Source organism: Ailuropoda melanoleuca, chromosome 1, assembly GCF_002007445.2.
Source record: "Ailuropoda melanoleuca isolate Jingjing chromosome 1, ASM200744v2, whole genome shotgun sequence".
NCBI lineage: Eukaryota > Metazoa > Chordata > Mammalia > Carnivora > Ursidae > Ailuropoda > Ailuropoda melanoleuca.
Genome location: NC_048218.1, coordinates 151,824,035 through 151,843,724, shown reverse-complemented (window position 1 = coordinate 151,843,724; position 19,690 = coordinate 151,824,035). Strand labels below are relative to the sequence as shown.

The window sequence follows — 19,690 nt, the reverse complement described above, 5'->3', positions numbered from 1 at the left end:
ATTTAAGTTGTAGCAATAATTTCACTGATTATTTGACATTTTTAATAAAAATAACAAAAAATAATAAAAAGAGGAATTTTAACAAACAGACTAGAGCAAAGAATGGATTCCACCTACATACTGCTCTTTGAGAGCAACGAGAATTATCAACGGTAGCAGAGTCCCTTCCAGATCAGGTCTCCCGGTTGTATCCAGACTAATAAAAACAATAGAACTCACTACCAGTGAACTCACCATGTACAGTTTAGCCATTTTCCTGTTGGTTATGTCTGCCACAGTGTCATCATCGTCGTCTCCATCCCTAAGCTCCGGCTTTGTCCCTAAAACCTGGAAAAAAGTGAACAGATAAAAGACACGGACCTCTCATTAAAGGACGCAGAGTTTAAAAAAAAAAAGTAAACTATCTTATTTCTAAAGACATAGATTATAAAATATTTGCAATTAAAATGACCAGGCTCAAACATTTCTCACCAATCATACTGCATGGATCAAACGAATCAATTGCATTAACACTGAGTTTGCTCATGATGTGAACTTCCAAGAAAGTAAAATCCTACACTTGAAAGCATAGATGTTCATATTATTGAAGACTAGCAGGAATCAATTAAAATATGAGTTCTAAATTCACTTCTGTAACAGATTTCTTCTTGTAACCTCTGCTTCTAGAAGCAATCTATAGGTTTAATTACAAAAATCTTGGATCAAATTTCTATTTGGGGGTAGAGTACCATTAACATTAGATAAAGGGCAAATTCTTGACTGCATGATGCTATATTTCCTACTGTATATTGGCACTAGGAACAGTATCTGGAGCATAAGAGATGCTCCATAAGTAACTATCAGATGAATAAATGAATGTATTTGTTTTCTGCATATATGATACAATCCCAAAGTTCAAGTACATAAAGCATTAGTAGAAAGTACATTTAAATCTGTTTTGATTTTCTACACACTACAATCACAAAAAGAGAGATATATATAGCAACTTGATTAAATTAAATGACACAAATATAGAATGTTAAGGACAGGAAAAAAATAAAAACTTACGCTAAACAATGTGACTTTTATAATAACATAAGCACAAATTCAAGTTTAGAACATGCAAAGAAGGTATTCATTTAGACTCAATAAATATTTCATATACAATGAAATTCTTTGCATAACGTGTTTTATGTTCACTATAATACATTGTGTGAAAATACATACTGCCAAATACCAGGCAACAATAAAAATGTATATAAATTCTAATCCTTGTTCAAGTATGGGTACCGCCTAGAGTTTCAAAACCCTTTAAAGAAGTTATTTTCTCTGGGAACGTGCTCATCTTTTTGTTAACACAGTGATCAATAAAACATTTTAATTATTGTACATACGAAATTATTATAAAATACAGTTTTTCTTTTTTATTAAAGTAGGACCAAGACAAAAATTAAAACACTTGGAATCAAAGGTGTGTTTTTAAAACAGCTTTACTGTGCTAGAAGTATGTATATCTTCTAAGGGCAGCAAAAGTTGCCTTATATACCCTTTTGTGATTCTACTCTAACCAAGACAGTAGTTTGGAATCAACAATTTGGGTTGAGGATTTATCTAGCACTTGGCAGATTCCCAGTGGGCCAAGTGAGTCTGAGATTTGGGGCACACTCTAACTTTTAATTTTCAGACAATTCCCATAGGATCCAAGGCGCTTAATTAGCCTCTCAAAGGACTGTAGCACAGTTGGGAATTGAACCCACGGAATTCACCAGAAACAGGCTTAACTGTGGGGGTAGGGGGATGCTGTATATTGTCCGGTATTCCCGAGAATCATTTTAAAATTCAGTTCAACAAATAAGCATTTACCAAATACCTCACTGGGGTATGCAAATGAGTTTCTAAATATCTTCCCAAACCTTAAGGACTTTACATCTTGTCTAGAAAGAGGAAAATAACTAAACATATTCTCTTTGTGAACTATGCCATACATTTCGATTTTTTTTTAAAGATTTTATTTATTTATTTGACAAAGAGAGACAGCCAGGGAGAGAGGGAACACAAGCAGGGGGAGTGGGAGAGGAAGAAGCAGGCTCTCAGCGGAGGAGCCTGACTCGGGGCTCGATCCCAGAGCACTGGGATCACGCCCTGAGCCAAAGGCAGATGCTTAACGACTGCGCCACCCAGGGGCCCTGTCAATCTTTGAAATAAACCATAAATACAGCTTTTCTTTTCTTTTCTTTTTTTTTTACAGGTAGGATAATGCCTAAATTTTAAACACTCATTTTAGGTTTGTCAAGTGATTAGCATTTAACTCATGTAATCCTTGGTGTGTGAAAGAACATATATTTTGGCAATTTAAAGAGGAAGGGAGTGGCGCCTGGGTGGCTGACTTCGGTAAGTGTTTGCCTTCTGCTCAGGTTATGATATCAGGGTCCTGGGATTGAGCCCTGCATCAGGCTCCCTGCTCAGCTGGGAGCCTGCTTTTCTACCTCTGCCTCTGCTTGTTCCCGGACTTGTGCTCTTTCTCTCTCTCTCTCAAATAAATAAAATCTTAAAAAATTAAATAAACTTTAAAGAGGAAGGGAAACAGAGAAGGCTTATCTGAGGATGTTTCTTAAAAATTTCATCTATTGTTCTAGCCAAGACCTGTCACTCAAGCTTAGAGTCTCCCCACCCCTCCCCTTCCTTCAATTACTCTCTGTAAATTTCCACTTAAAAGTATCATCATCCTTTAACATGCTACAAACTGAACCTAGCTTTCCACAAACCTGACCATTCTCAATTTTCCATTTGTGTCAGTGAATTTCTATTCTATTCACCTGGACTTAAAGTCAGGAGGTCAGTTCTGAATACTGCCCGTCCTCCATATTGAATCTCCTACCGACGTGGTCATTAAATTCTACTTCTTTATAATAATGTTCGTAGTCACCTTAATTCCCACCTTAGTGAAGTCCCTTATCACCTGAGCGATGGGTTACACCTACTCTTGTCGGCTCCCTCCTGCCTTCAGGCTCACCTCATTTTTTCATCCAGAAAAGTTATCCTGTACACTGGCTGGAAGGCCCCTCATTTCACTTTACTCCTAAGTTTCAAGACTATGACTCCAGAAAAAGGCTTATATCCTATATCTGCTCCAGCGACTCTTCAAGTTCAACATACTTAAGCAACATCTGGGTAACCCGATAAAATAAACCATCTCAACGGCCAGCTACTAAGTCATTAGGTCTGGGGTGAGGCCCAGGAAATTGCATTCCAGATGATGCTGAACTGGCTGCTTACTGACAGACCCAAACCTTCTGTCTGGATTTCAAAGCCCCTTCAGAGGCTGGATGTTACCGACCCTGCACTATTTCTCAGCATTCTCTACCACCTCCCTTCTCTCACCAAGCTGATGTTTTTAGTGTCCCTTGTGGGAGGCACACCCTTGCCTTCTGCAGAGCTCTCCTGAGTGCTGTATGTAACTTCTATCTAGGTTGACTGCCTGTGGTAGAAGAAAATGGAGCAATGATTCTTTGGTTGGTTCAGCTATTTATAATTAGCCCAGGAATAGTTGCTTATTGAATGTCTGCTATGAGTCACATGCTGTGTCAGGAGCTTTGGACACATATTGTTTCATCTTTATATGAGATCCCATGAGGGAGATACTGTTATCCTCATTTTACAGAAAAGCTCACTGATGTTCAAAGAGGAGAACTGCAAAATGTTGAGGCTTAAATTCTTAGATTCTTAAATTCACAGATCCCTTCAATGCCATAATTTCAGTAATTTTTTTAATTTTTGTATTTTGTATTTTTATTTTTTATTTTTTTAGGGAGTGGGAGAATGGGGTGGGAGGAGCGGAGGGAGCAGTAGAGGGAGAAAGAAAGAGAATCTTCAGCAGGCTCCATGCCCAGCATAGAGCCCAACCCAGGACTTGATCTCATGACCCTGAGATCATGATGTGGGCCAAAATCAAGAGTTGGCTGCCTAGCCGACTGAGCCACCCAGGTGCCCTTTGGTAATTTTCAGAATAATTATTCTGAAATATTCTGAAATATTCCCTAAATCAAGGCAAACTAGGAAAGTCTTGGAAACAGACAAAAAGATTCTTTCCGAGGATAGTGTCTAGGGGCCCCTTTGGTGATCTGATACCATTAAGTTATTTTCTTTCCCTTTCTTTGAGTTGTTTTATAATTCAGTAGAAGATTGATAGCAGCAAATGATTTTATCCACAGAGATGCACAGGAATTTTGTCTGGTGGAGATAAAACTAATTTCTGCCCTGGAGAAGACACCAGCTCTGCATTTATCAGCAAATTCATCTCAACACTGATCACCTATTCACTTGTCTGTTCTTTGGATTCTTCTTCAAACCAATTATATTACTAGTTCTCTTATTTTTTAAAAAGATTTTACTTACTTATTTGAGAGATAGAGAGAAAGAGAGCATGAGCAGGGAAGAGGGGCAGAAAAAGAGGGAGAAGCAGACTCCCCACTGAGCAGGGAGCCTGACGTAGAGCTTGACCCCAGGACCCGGCATCATGACCTGAGACACCCAGGTGCCTTTTACTAGTTTTCTTATTAATGAATGACTTAAATAAAATCTTCGATATGGTTATTTTATATTGGTATGAGAGTCATGATTGTATTTGTTTGAAAACACCTTTTGACGCCTAGTACCCTCTTGTCTAAACCACATGTATTGAACTCTGTTTACATATTTATTGCCTTTTATTGTGTATTACATGTGTTCAGCTAACCCTTCTCAAGTGCTACTGTGTGCCATGCCAGGGACTTTATAAATTTTGTGTAAAAGATGCTTCCAGAGGCGCCTGGGTGGCTCAGTTGGTTAAGCGGCTATCTCTTGCTTTCCCCTCAGGTCATGATCTCAGGGTTGTGAGACTGAGTGTTGCATTGGCCTCCACCCTGAGTGTGGAGTCTGCTTTGGATTCTCTCTCTCCCTCTGCCCCTCCCCCCACTCTTGTGTGCTCTCTCTCAAAAAATAGAAATTAAAATAAATAAAAAAATAAAATATGCTTACATATCCCTACTTACCAGATACAAGTCTAAGAACACTAGATTTATTAAGTCATTTCTTCGTCATGTCAACTGGGCACTGTTACTATTCCATTTTATGCCTCAAGAAACAGACTAAGTAACTTCCCCACTCAGCTTACAACAACTGACAAAGTCAAGATTTGAACTCTGGCTCCAGAGTGGGTGCCCTTAACTAGCATGCTGTGTGCGTCTGTGGGCACTTCAAAAAGGTCTTAATTGTGTAGGCCTTGTCTCTGGAGATAAAGCAGAAGGTGTCTCGCAGCAAAGATTATACAGGGAACACTCTTAGTTCTCCCTTTCTGATGACAGCAATACTAGCATGTCTACTGCACCTCACACAAACTAGTTAATACAGTGATAGCGTTTCGCCCTCTTCCCTCCACAGCTGTTCTCATCTCTCCCCAAATCCTCTCTCCACTCCCCTTCCTAGCGGCTCTGCCCATGCTGTGGGCATCAAAGGCTGACGGAGGGAAGGTCTCCCATCACATCAGGGTGTCATGTGAGCAAACAGCCCTTCAAATAAGATATGACAGTGTTCAACCAACCTGAGAGCGCTACCAAGGAATGTAAAATTAAGCAATAATACTTCTTTACCCATAAAATTGTTGCAAGTTAGGAGACAACTGACAACATCCAATGCTGGAAAAGATTATGCTTTCTACCAAGCACTCTCTGGTGAGAAGGCAAATTCTTGGAAGTGCCTAGAAGTAGGTAATAGAAACCCAATAATTCTATTCTAGCAGTTTATTCCAAGGAAATGATTAAAATGCATGCGAAGAGTCAACCTAATAAATACATCACAGCATTTTATAATATTAAAAAATGCAAACCACGTAAATGTCTAACATGAAAGGGACTCATTAAATAAATGAGGCTGTATTGACAAAAGGGAAAACTATACAGACATTAAAATATTATAAAAATTATGTGATGGTCAGGAAAATGTTCATAATATTTAAGTATAAATTTAGCTTGCAAGGCATTATCTACAATATGAACTCTTTCTTGTGAAAGCAGAGATACATACAGGAAAACAAAGATTAGAAAGTATTTAGTTATTTTTTCCTCAAAAGGTGGGACTTGGGGATATATTTTTTCTCTATTGTGACTATGTATATTTCACAAAATTTCAATAACAAACAGATATTTGTCTTTTTTAAATAAAACTGTAAAAGCTTTTATTAAATAAAAAATACTGACCTCTTGTTTTTGTATTTATTTTCTCTCCCCAATGGAAACAGCTGGCATTTCATTACTTCAAATGGAGTAATTATAACTCCCTTTTAACTTAAAATCTACCTTAGGCTTCTCCCTTAGGCTTCCCTGTTCACTTCATCAAAGCATAGTAACTATTCTTGATGGATTCCTAAATGCTCTAGGCATTTTGATCAGAGAAACTTTTGTTAATGTAAAGACCTAGAAGTGGCCACCAGTGACAAAGGGGCCTTAATTTTTCAGCTAGAAATTAAGTGATTCCAAAGGTCATAGGTGCTATTTTGTTACAGGTGTGATATGGGTAGAAAAATGAGAATATCTCTATCTTCTCTCTGTTTGTCGGTAACATAATGGAAATGTTTAACAACTTAAGACACTAAGTACATTAGAGGGGTTGGAAATTTGTGGAAATATAATTTTGTTCCATGCCAAAGTAGACCTTCTGTTCTCTGATCAAAATGCCTAGTAAGAAAAGAAAGGATAATATGTGTTCTGGACGAAGGACAATACCTAACTCAAGACTCCAGATCACTCTGGATGAAAACGTTCCAAGTTGGTGTCAAGTCCCCAAAGCATTTAACATAGAGGGTCTTATATGGTTCTCAACTGTGATTTCAGCTTGACAGATCAGGAAAATGAGGATGAGAGAAGTTAGGAGTTTTGCCTGAAGTGCAAGTCTTATAAAGAATAAAGCAAGGACACAAACCCCAAGCCTTCCAACTCCCACCGCAGTGCTCCCCACAGCAAAGGAGACCTCACAGTCTTCTTACCCGCATCACTTTAGTATGCATGGCTCTTTCCACTCTCACCAAAAACAAAGGAAACTCTCAGGTCCTAAGGGCTAGCATTTTAATTACCTAGAAATTCTTCTGTCTTATTTCCTTTCCCTAACTGGAAAAAAAAAATCTGTCAATTGTTAACATATGGTGAATAGATACAAATTATAAAGGTGAAATATAGCTCTGTTATGGTTTATTTTCTTGCTTCCAGGAATTTTATGGCCTAGGTCAGACAAATATTTGATATCAGGAAAGACATACAGAGATATAAAATTACAGGCAATTCTGAGAAAACCTGTGACCCCATTTAGCTAGTTCCACCTAATCTTCCAACATTTGCTCTCCTGATCTCAGTGTGTGCTTCCCCGCCTTTGAAATACCTCTATCCCATTACTGATAAATCAAATAAAAAGGGTAACTTAATATATCAAATAGTGGGTAAAGATATTTTAGACTGAGAGAAAACATGTCAAGTCCATGTTTGGATAAAAGGATAAAGTGAATACGAGTCTGCAAGAGAGGTTTGGTTATTTAATAATCTGGGCCAGGACTGTCCAATAGAATCTTCTGTAACTGAAATATTCCATCTCTGTCTCGCCCAATATGGTAGTCATTAGCTACCTGCAACTACTGAGCACCTGATATGTGGCTAGTGTAACACAGTAACCAGATTTTTCATTTAATTAATTTTAACTAACTTAAATCAGAATTTAAATAGCCATTGTGTCTGACAATGCTGTATTTGACAGTGTAGCTATAGAGGGCTCAGGGACCACTGTGGCCTTGGAGAACTCACCATGATGCAGGTCTGATCCTCAGTGTGACAGTAACATCACCATATTAGAGATTAGATTTAGAGGGTCCAACTCACAAGAAAGTCAACTCCTAAGTTATTATAATATGGAGAATAAATTTACAAGTTATTTTATTATGGAAAGCTAACTTACAAGATACTATAACATGGAAAAGGCTAACTCACACATTATTAAAATACATAAGCCAGAATGCCAACTTATTAAATTAAAGCAGTTGTCTTAACTGGCTACATGTTAGAACCCTCTGGGAAGTTATGATAATGACTACTAAAGTCTGAATCTGAGCCCCAAATTCTGATTGAGGCCCTGCCACTTTTGTATTTTCAAAGCCCTCTGGGCCTGGTTCTGCGATATATTCAAGTTTTTGGTGGCATCAGCTATATTAACCTGGTTCATCCTTTTCAACCATCAGGACAGGTCTGCCAAACATTTCTGATGTTCAAATAGCTTCTCAGGGAACCCCTCCCTAGAACAAATTGTCATGGCCTGGCAGTCAGGAGGCTGCCCCAGAGCAAATCTCAGGTAAAGATTTTACCTGCCTTTTCTGGAAATCATTCATTTTTTTTTGTAAGGCCACAAACCCATTTGGACATTTCTACCTGATTAGTGCTTGAATAGACACTCCCATTGTTTGCCTCTGGAGTTTCTAATCTGTATGTTTCACAATGACCATCACCCCTTTCTTCTTCACAGTCCTCATTTGGTAGGATCTGGCACTCTGAGCTGGATGGACCTACTATTGGGTGACTCTGTGACCTTGTTTCCACACTTAAAATGGTCTAATAATTAATACCATTCACAATCATCATGATGATTAAGTGAAATAATGTATGTGAAGTGACTGTCACTATACCCGGCACATTGTGAGAACTCCAGAAAAGTCAGGTCTAATCCTTTCTCCACCCTTATATACATTGAATGAAACTTGCCTTGTTTAAAGGGTCATTCTCTCTCCTTGGTATGACCTTGCCAATCACTCCTCTGATACTTTGCATGATGATTTAACCACTGAACTTCTTGCCACACACCTTCCTGTGGACTTACGTTTACTTATTCACTAATTACTTGTTAATGTCTCAATCTAGTAATGTCATTAAGTAGTTTCTATGTCTTGATAGTGTACCCTTGTCAAAGTCTTATATCTTAGACTTAAAACTACAAGACGAAGACAAATCTAATATCCCTCTTCAAGCAAAACCTGAAGAAAAATCTCCTTGAATCAGCAAGGGAATAATTAATAATGCTGAGAAGGAAAATAAGAGAGTAATCTCTTCTCTTCTTTGAAGTTTCTCCACAATTGAGGTATGTAGGATGCCATTAGTCCTTGGTTATAAAGCAGATTCTCTGGTCTACCCATGTGTTTCAATCATATCTCCTCATTTAGTCCTGTACGTATGACCTGATCTTGGTGAGTCAGCACACATCGGTTACAGTTTATCGATCAGTAAGGTTGATGTATGGAGTGTCTATGATATATCAACACCATAGGAAAGAGTTGGGGCTATAATGATTAATAAGTAAGCTGTGGCCCCTGTCCTCAGTGAGCTGACTTTCAGTGCAGAGATGCTAAATAGGTTTCACCCGTCCTTGCTAAATATGGGAGGCTGCTGGGGCAGTCTGCAGGGAGATTCTGAGGTTGCTTCCAAATTCAGTGAGGAAGTTTAACGTGATCCGCCAGTTATTACACTCATGGACAGGTAGAGGAAGTGGGAGGACACATTCCATTTGTTTTCAACCCTAAATACATGAAAATAGCGTTAAGGATTCTCAAATTCCGGGATGTGTAGAGAGTGTATCTTGTCCAGAGAGGAGCACCCTCCTTCTCTCAAGACTGGCTCTCTAACAATGCCTCTGGGCCTCTCCCCTCATCACTTACTGCTCATTTTCACCAACTTTGGAGATTACCAGAAGAAAACTACTATTGGTTGGGTGAGGGGAGGAATGGAGAAAAAGAAACTGCCTTTCTTCTCCAGGTTCTTCTTTTGAGATGACAAGAAGACTAAGACCTACAGAGGGCACCCCTACTGTGAGAACATGAGCTAAACAAACCTCTAGGAGTAGTTTCTCATTGTCCCTTATCACCATATACACATATGCACATATTTACACAGATTTATTTCATTTTATCTCCTTCTATCCCTTTAGGGAGGGGTAAACAAACCTGATTTATAAATTTCCTTTAATCAGATTAAGCCAAGTTTTATGGCAGGAGAGTTATGCTCTCCATCTACATAATTCAGAAAATTTCCCAACACCAAAATTTAACCGCGCAAACTCAAAATGGCTTTCATATACTCTGGAAGGTGCTTGAAAAATATTTCCATACTTTTTATACTCACATTAAAAAATGTATTTTCCTTCCAAGAAAATGTCTACCCCAATTACCCTGTATTACCCTCCATAGTCAGGATGAAAGGTTTTATGCCGACAGTGAGAGATATGAAACAAAGGGACAAGCCAGGCTGAGTACAAACATTACTAAAGGTATTATGATATGGAATACAGAAAATTGGTATGATCGTCAAAAGCATGTGGCGTAATTCTTGAAGTTCTAAGATAACTTCACAGCAAATGGGATTCCCATCTCTCTGTATGCTTAAGATGGTTGCCCTGTAATGAAGACTGCCTGGGGAGTCGCCACTCTCCCATCCCCATTTTCCACTGGGCAAGCTAGGCAACTTCTCCATGACTGACTTCCTTCATCTGTAAAATGACGGTATACGAACCCCATCGGTGCTCTGCCCACCTCACCTTGGTCTACCTCAGAGGTCATCTGGGGATAATTTCTTCAAGGTCTGATGGCCTTATCTGGCCACCGAGCTGTACTGTATCCACACACAGGGAAGGCTGGAAATCTGGGGAGTTAACACCCAAGGAGTGACCCTCAACCCATGAAGGATGAGAATTATTGGCTAAATCCTGCAGCAACCTTAACCACCTATGGGCTGATTCTGAAAGGGTGTTCCAGAGTTTCTCATAGGGTCCCTCCGGCACTAATCCCTAGTGCCCCATAGCAGTAAACTACTTATTTACAAAGTGTTGCCTCACTTTACTCCTATTTGCTGCTTCCAGGATCATCTTCCAAACAAACACGTGCCCCCCAAGTCCTCGTATAGAGTTGGCTTTTGGAGGAACACAAACCAAGACAGGGGGTAACAGATGTATCCACTTCCTGGGGCTGTGGTAAGAACTAAATGAGCTCATTCTTGTAAAGCCCAGAGAAGAATGCCCGTCACATGGTAGGCACTGGCTGGTTGCCATGACAGTGGCTGTTGTTACCGCCTCTACGGCAAAAAACAAAACAAAAAACAACTGTCACAAATTTTTTCTTAGGTGATGGAATTTCTGGTTTAATGATAAGAAGTACTTGTATGATATAAAGAAAGTGCAACTAGAAAGATTAAAAGAACACAAGGAAAATTCAGCCTGCCAGTGAGCCACTTGACTTTACGCCTGCTGGACAGCAAGATGAGAGAAATTAAGTCACCACATAGCAATAGAGCTTCACGACAGTGAATACCACAGCAACTGATATTTAATTGTAGTGCATCTGCTGCTTGCTTTGAAGTGGTTTCAGCTGACATATTTGTCTTGTCCACATGCACTTTGTCAGACTTCGTTAAAATCTATATTCAGTTTTGGTTTGCTTTTCAGTTGCCAGCATTCATTGACATTGAGCACAGATATTTAATTTCTCCACTATGCATGGCATAAGACTTCATTTCCCTGTATATTTGCATGGCTCTTGTTTGTCTCCATGCAGGTACTTAAATATTTTAATATTTTTTAACAGTATGTTAGTACTTTTTTCCTGATTAGTAGAATGTTATACACAGAACTGAGGATAGCCTCTTGGTTTCCCCTGAAAATATACTGTATTTACCTGAATGAACCATGCTTTCCTGACAAAGTCACCTTAAAATCATTTTTATAAATAAATATGTATATGCGTATTTATAGAGATTACACATATATGTTTATATATTCACACACATATATTTACATCTATATATCAGGATAAGATGAAATTGTCCTAAAATTCCTGAAAGAAAATATACTTGTACTGTTAGTTCTTTTATTATACAGTATCACTAATATTGTAACAAACATGAGGAATAATAAAAGAAAATGAAACTTGCCATTCTAGTTTAATGTTTAAACTAGTTTATCAATTCCAATATGGACTTTGTGGGGACAAAGATCTATCCTTCTATATAGTCCATCTGTCCTAGAATTGTACTATCTATCTTATATACAGGTCTTATCACACTATTCCCTCACTTCAGCCACAAACTAAAGGAAAAATTACCGCATTCAGAAATGACTGCCATGTGGTATTAATTTGGGTTCATTAAATAAAAGTGACACCTGATCAGTAAGGTCGCAAGTCTTCGTGTTGAACTTTGGTGTGACAAAGGGGAAAATTATTTGAAATACTATATCACAGCATATGGTTAACTATACTGTTACTGTATTTCTTATCTTTGTTCAGAATACTTCAACTTCCTGGGATGCCTGGGTGGCTCAGACAGTTGAGCACTCAATTGCTGGTTTCGGCTCGGGTCACAATCTCAGGGTCCTGGGATGAAGCCCCACATCAGGCTCCATGCTCAGTGGGGAGTCAGCTTGAGGTTCATCCTCTCCCTCTGCCCCTCCCCCTACTCATGCACATGTGTGTGCGGGCTCTCCCTCTCTCTCTCTCTCAAATAAATAAATCTTAAAAAAAAAAAAAGAATATTTGAACTTCCCCCACTCGATGAACTGGCAAAGAACAAAATGAGTACCTGAATTAAATACTAGAAATACAAATAAAAGATTCAATAAAATAAATGACAACGATGAATGCTGCCTCAAACAGTGCCTAGCATGTAGTGAACTATCAGTAAATGGTAGATAAAATTAGCTATACCACACAAAAAAAGAAAAGAGCTATAGCAATGGTCTTGAAAGCGTTATAACCATGTGGCATGTGCTACTTGTCACTGTAATTCTTTGGATTTTGAGAATCCTGGTTGTAAAACAAAATGGAGAAAATGATTTAATTATAATGCAACAGAGAGAAGGAAAGGAAAGATTCCTATTTTCTGATCCTCTGATACTTTCTAGGCAGGACTAAACTAGAGAGAGTGGCAAATAGTTTGAATCCTTTTAACTTAAAAGTCTTTGAATGGGTAAGCCCATAAATGGACCTCTTCTCTCTCTATGGCTGGCATAATAATGTTATTTCAGACAATGAATACTGATGAGCACCTATGTCCCAGATACCACGCTCCAAGAATGGGAAATTACAAATTAAGACATTGTTCAATTTCCCAAGAATTTACAAAAAGACCCTGGCAAATAAAGGAGGGATAAACAAGGAAGCTAAAGCTACTCGGACAGCACACAGGAGAAGTGTTTTCTCTGACAAAATCTTTGTCCCTTAGTGTCAAAGTGTTTACTGTGTCTATTGACTGAATTAATATCTCAAGCTACTCAAATTTCTGCCCTTACGAAGTACAGAGTTGTGCCTAACAATGAAATCAATAAGAAGGCAACAGAAAATAGTTTACTGAGTCATTTGTATGTGTGTGTGTAGCTATTACAAACCTACAAAACAACCCTAGGTCTTACATTTACCCCAGGTCTCACAATACCCATGCTTGCTCCCAGATGCTAAAAAGCAATGTGATTTTTATTCTTGCGTTATTTTCTATAAATTTTTAGACCCGTTAAAAAATACTGTATACTCATTGTTCCAAAATGGTCATGAGGGGGATTTTCAAAACAGCTCTCCATTTCTGTTTTTGGAACTTCTAAGATTCATTTGATATTATTCTATAAGAAATGGGGATTGATTTATCTAATCAAAGATTATCCCCAGAAAATAGTCTCTCCCACTCGCTAGAGCATCATGGTCAAAATGATCATCTTGGTTTAGCATACAATAATATTTAAGTTAAAAGATTAAAATGCAATCCCATATAAATCCAATAAACCCAAGATTATGCTGTGAAACAAGCATTTCCACAAAGAAACGTTAAAGAATGTTGACAGACTTCTAAATTTCCAAATTCCAATTTTTTTCTTTCTTAATCTTACTTTACATGATGAAGTATGACTATTTCAATGCTTAGGTTGTTAAATGTTCAAAATCACTTCTGGTTTGACTCTTCTGTAAATGTAAATTATATTAGAACTTGGGAAGCATTAGTAATGTGCACAGCCTTTTGATGTTAAGTTTGGGGGGAAGAATAAGACAAATATATTAGGTGATTTCAAAAATGAAGCTCTACACTGTGTAGTTCCTTGGAGTCCATGGGGCATGTTCACTTTTAATCTAGTGATGAGAAGGGGGGCAGCGCCGGGACTGCGGGTCACAGCCAAGCAAAATGGTCAAGACCAGTGGACAGCACTGTTGTGTGCTAGACAGCGAGAGAAGTGGGTTTTTGTGGTCGCTGGACACTAAGTGGGGCAGTGACCCGACCTGGGAGGGAGGATTCTACAGATACGGGTATCCAACTACAGCTCTGGCAAGCATGCATTTTTATCATAGAATGAAAAGTTTTAGACACCAGTTACCTATTTCTTACTGTGCTATATGCTTTCACCTGGAGTACATGCAGCCTAATCTGTGGGAAGGTATTGCAGTAAATATAAATAAGCCCAAGATTCAGTTACGACTTTCCAAAAGGTTAGTTGTAGCTATCTGCCTGCAGATAGAAGACTAGCAGAAGATATGAATTGTCCTTATCTCCACACCAACTGCTCTTATATAAATGCAGTTGATTTTAAAGCAATCAATAGTATGGCTCTTTTTTTTTTTTTTAATCTTCACCAACACTATTATCTAAAAAATAGGAAAGTTTTTTAAGAGGTCCTACTATCCTCTAGAAAACAGAGAAACAAATGTAATGGGTTTCTGGTACCATGTAGCTCACAGTTAATTGTATCAATTATCCAAATATGAATGAGCAATGAGTTAGAGCTGTAAAGGTGACACAGATATAAAGGCAGTGTAGTGCCTTCTCTCAAGGAACTTAGCATGGTAGTGATAACATATAAATTTTATTTAATTTATTTTTTATTAAAGATTTTTATTTATTATTTATTTGAGGGAGAGAGAGAGCACAAGCAGGGGGAGGGACAGAGGGAGAGGAAGAAGCAGACTCCCCGATGAGCAAGGAGCCTGATGTGGGGCTCAATCCTAGGACCCTGGGATCACGACCTGAGCCAAAGGCAGATGCTTAACTGACTGAGCCACCCAGATACCCCAAAACATAAATGTTATTTTTAGCCTAAATAGACATCTCTAAAGAGTAATTTAAAAAATATTTTTGGGGGCGCCTGGGTGGCACAGCGGTTAAGCATCTGCCTTCGGCTCAGGGTGTGATCCCGGGGTTATGGGATCGAGCCCCACATCAGGCTCCTCTGCTATGAGCCTGCTTCTTTCTCTCCCATTCCCCCTGCTTGTGTTCCCTCTCTCACTGGCTGTCTCTATCTCTGTCAAATAAATAAATAAAATCTTTAAAAAAAATATTTTTGCTATTCAACTCTAGATTTTACTTACAAGATACCCAGATAGGCACATCGTACATATCCAATCAACTTGCCAAGAGAATGACTAAAAGGATTATTTTATTTTCAAGGTGTCCATTATGACTTATAATAAGATGAATACAAGTCCTATGTTGGGATTAACCTTTGGGGGTTAATCTAGCCAAATGCTATTGTCATACAGTCTAAAATACATGAATTTCATCGTGAGAAGGCTTTCAATAATGGTGGTATCCAACTAAGCTTTCTGGTGTTTGTGCATCCTCACTACCTGCTCCCACTTTCTCTGTCTTGATCTAGTGTGTGCTTATCTCAATCAGACGATAAAATAAGCAGTTTCTGAGCTTCATTGGGAACGAACCCAGTGCACAATAACCACTTATTAACTGAGATGTAACATGATATTCCAACTTTCCTTCCATTTTTTTTTCTTTGTGTCCAGATTCCTAAACAATGATTGTGCATGACTTTCCAGGGAGCCTTAGTGTTTTGATAAAAGCGAGAAAGCTAACAACAGTTCAGCAATATAGCATTTGCTTACAAACTCCCTGTAATATTTTTACTCCCTTTTCTGCCATCTCCCTGCGGGCAGTGGATTATTAACTTCCATGACTAGCCAGGTCCAACTGCCTCCTCTTCCTCACTTGTATCCCTCCTCCTCATTCTGCAGGTTAATTCTCTCCTCCAAGTTCTGCTGCTACCATTCTCTGGGCCTGGAATGCCTTTCCTCTCCCCCCGCCCCTCTGTTGGCTGTACCCACCTCCTCTGTGCAGGGCCAACCGTTCCCAACCTTGGCCATCTGCATTGCTCATTGGACCCTGGACTGACGTCATTCTGTGTATGTGTGCAGATAGCAAGGGCACAGAGCCTGTGTGTTATCAACTGACCTGGGTACTTCCTCACCTACAGAATCAAATGATGGGGTCCTGAAAGAACCCAGGCCGTAGAGGCCGTCCTACTTAGGGACCTGGTGTTGGGGGGGGGGGATTCCAGTCCCTCCTTTACAATACTCCTATCCAGATTTCTGGTCACCTGCCTACCCCAGTCCTTCAGCCTCTCCATGCCCTGAGTGTCCCAAACAGTCTCTACCTTCCAAGACCTAAGGCCCGTGGAAAATCCTAGCCTCACCAGAAGTATAGAATGCAGCATCAGCACGGAGCCTGGTGTCAGGGCTGCCCTAGCTGCTTTTCGCCCTGACCTATGTTCCAGCCCTGCAGAATGGTGCCCCCAGAAACCCAGAATCTGCTAGCCTAAATCACAACAATAAATCCCGACTTTGGCGTCCTGTGGGAAAAAAAAAAAACTTATAAAGTCTATAATAATTGTAAATGCTAGTGTAGGAAGTTTTTGAAGATAAATAACTTTAAAAGAGTCTTATTAAAAATGAATCACCTAAAAGGACAGTTTTAAAAGATATTTTAAGAGAATTTTAGATTTTTGGAGTCCTTCTCTAGCAATATCAATCGTTGCATTAGAGTCTCAGAAAAAGAAATGACATTCCATTGTCTTCAACAAGGAAATCTTTTGTGAATGTGTAATAGAAACCACTTGGGATAACTTCGAAGTCTATGTGCCCCTTCTAAGATAAATACTTTCTTTTTTTTTTTTTTTTTTTAAAGATTTTATTTATTTATTCGACAGAGATAGAGACAGCCAGCGAGAGAGGGAACACAAGCAGGGGGAGTGGGAGAGGAAGAAGCAGGCTCATAGCGGAGGAGCCTGATGTGGGGCTCGATCCCAGAATGCCGGGATCACGCCCTGAGCTGAAGGCAGACGCTTAACCGCTGTGCCACCCAGGCGCCCCTAAGATAAATACTTTCTAATGCATAAAATAAAATACAAAGTATTAAAATGGAAACCTGTTATATTGGAATATAGCTATCAAAATGTATTTTCTAAATGTGATAAAGTACCATAAGAGCTTCTTCATTTACTCATTATATAATATTATTGAACAGCAGATCTAATAGCTACCATAACTACCAAGCAGTGATAAACACAAATAACATTTTAAAGTTATGTATAAATAACTATAATGTGATCTGAAAAGTCACGGATTCTGCTCATGCTACTGGTTTGTCAACTATATTCATAACTGGAGAAAATTTTCATTAAGAGTTGGTGAAAATAAAGTAATTTTTTCCAAACAAGTTCATGACCTCTTTGAATTTTATCATTTTGGGTACAATACTAAGAGAGCCTAGAAAGTCAAACCAGTTTATTATAAGTACATAATTAATTCATCAAACAACTATTTAAATAATTATTTAACCAGGCTACAAAACATTTGTGAAAACAAAGAGCCCAACAAATGCTTTTTAAAAGAAAGAAAAGTGAAAAGTCACTGTGTAAATGAGAGCTGTCAAATATAATGCACTATACACTGAATACTCTGAAAAGAAAGCAAGGTAGGTGTTTCCTAGAACATTTTAAAAACCAAAAAAATGATAATCCCCTAACACATAAACATCACATTTGACATTAAGCATCATGTCCCTTATCTCTATCACTAATATTTTAAAATTGAAATTATATTTAAAAATTTTTCTCTTCAGGTTTACATTTTCTTTTTACCTTTAACAGTGTAATGTAATAATTAAAGTATTAATTCACTGCTTAACCTTTTTTCCCCTCAAAACTCTAAATGAAATCCAATAAGCAAGCAAATGTATACACGCACAGTTTGGGCCCTCAGCCTGTGGCTTCACTTCCTGGTACAGACTACAGACTATGTGGTAATTAAACACAGAAACTGCCCGAGAGACAAGGTGGGATCACAGACCATTGGAAACTAAAGGAAACTTAGAAGCCACTCTGTCTAACCCTGAGACAACAGAGGTTAAGGGACTTACTTGGGACCCAAGATGACAGAAGAGAAGCTAGTCTGATAGTTAACAGAGCACCCCCTTCACTACTCCACCAGGACAAATCCTGGTCCTGGGTCCACTCGCAGCAAAGCACAGTTATTGAAACGAGACATTACAATCAATTAGAAATACATCTTATTTATAGATTTTTGCTTCCAAATATGAAATCTGGAAGACTTAAATGATGATTACATCTCTAGAACAGAGGCCTTGAGAAAATATTAAAAGTTCAAGAAATTGTTTTGAATAGTTTTCAAAGTCTAATTTATTAGCAATGTCATTATGACTATTGAAAACCAAGTTAATCCCTAATTTTACTTTGTTTGTTTCTAGTTGGCCTTTCCCCTCGATTATAATAGGAAAACACATGAAAAAATAAAAAATAATAATAAAAGGAATACACACCTATTATAATAAATTTTGAAAATGCAAGGACAAATGAAGAAAAAAATAATGAGGAGCCATATCCCAAGAGTCAAAGACAATATTGGTAATATTGGCAATATTTCATATACAAATATATAGCTAGATACCTACATATAAACTTATACATTAAGATATTATTGTATATAAAATTTTATATCCTGCCTTTTTTCTCAGGATTTGACCATGAACATTTTCCCACTGAATAAAAGACATTTCTAAAACATCATTAACATGAAAGTCTGTGTTCGGTGGTTATTAAAATAATAAAGTTTAAAGACATTATGACAATAAAATTATCCCATATAATTTTTGATCACTGGACTATGTAGGCTATTATTACATCAAGTAACTCTAATGCGTGAAACTGCTCTAAATCAAAATTATTAAAAACATGTTTACAAGACAGTTGTTAGAAAAACTTGAGTGCAGATAGCTAACATTATTGAGGAAAATGTGTACTATCCCAAGAAATAAAAACTCACAGAGATACCACCTGCTACTATTAAATGCAGGAAGATTCAAAATGGTATTATTACAACAGTAAATCTTGATAGGGTTCTCCAAAGTCATGAGGGAACAAACATTGGTATAAACATTTAGTGCCTGACATACCATAGGGGTTCAATAAATATTGTGGATTGAACTTATGGGAATCAATGTATCAACATGTATCAAGACACCTGAATATGATTATACCCTTGACTCATAATCTTAAGGGAAAATACAAAATATATATACTTAGGCACTCACTGCAGTTTTCTTAAAGGGGAAAAACTGGTCACAACTAAATGTCCAAGACTGCTATAATTGTTAAGTAAATAACAAAGGTATAAAGAGCTGTGGAGATAATTTTTAAATTAATTTAACAACTATACTAAAATCATAAGGGTCTTGCCAAGAATTCTTTGTTTAAAATGATTAAAATATTTAAAATATTGATATATTTTTCTTTTGGTATATATATATATATATATATTCAGAATCCCACATGAATAAACTATTATTTTCCTTCCAAAATACATTCTTACAGTCAATGCCTA

At 37.9% G+C, this 19,690-nt stretch overlaps 1 protein-coding gene across 1 annotated transcript in view; it reads right to left on the bottom strand.

Moving 5' to 3' along the window:
• The window catches only part of SCIN (scinderin), a 76,215-nt gene that overhangs the window by 29,993 nt on the left and 26,532 nt on the right, over nt 1–19,690 (bottom strand). The window contains exon 5 of the mRNA XM_002923815.4: nt 235–327. Coding sequence (XP_002923861.1) covers nt 235–327 — 93 coding nt within the window. The remainder of the gene's footprint in view (nt 1–234; nt 328–19,690) is intronic.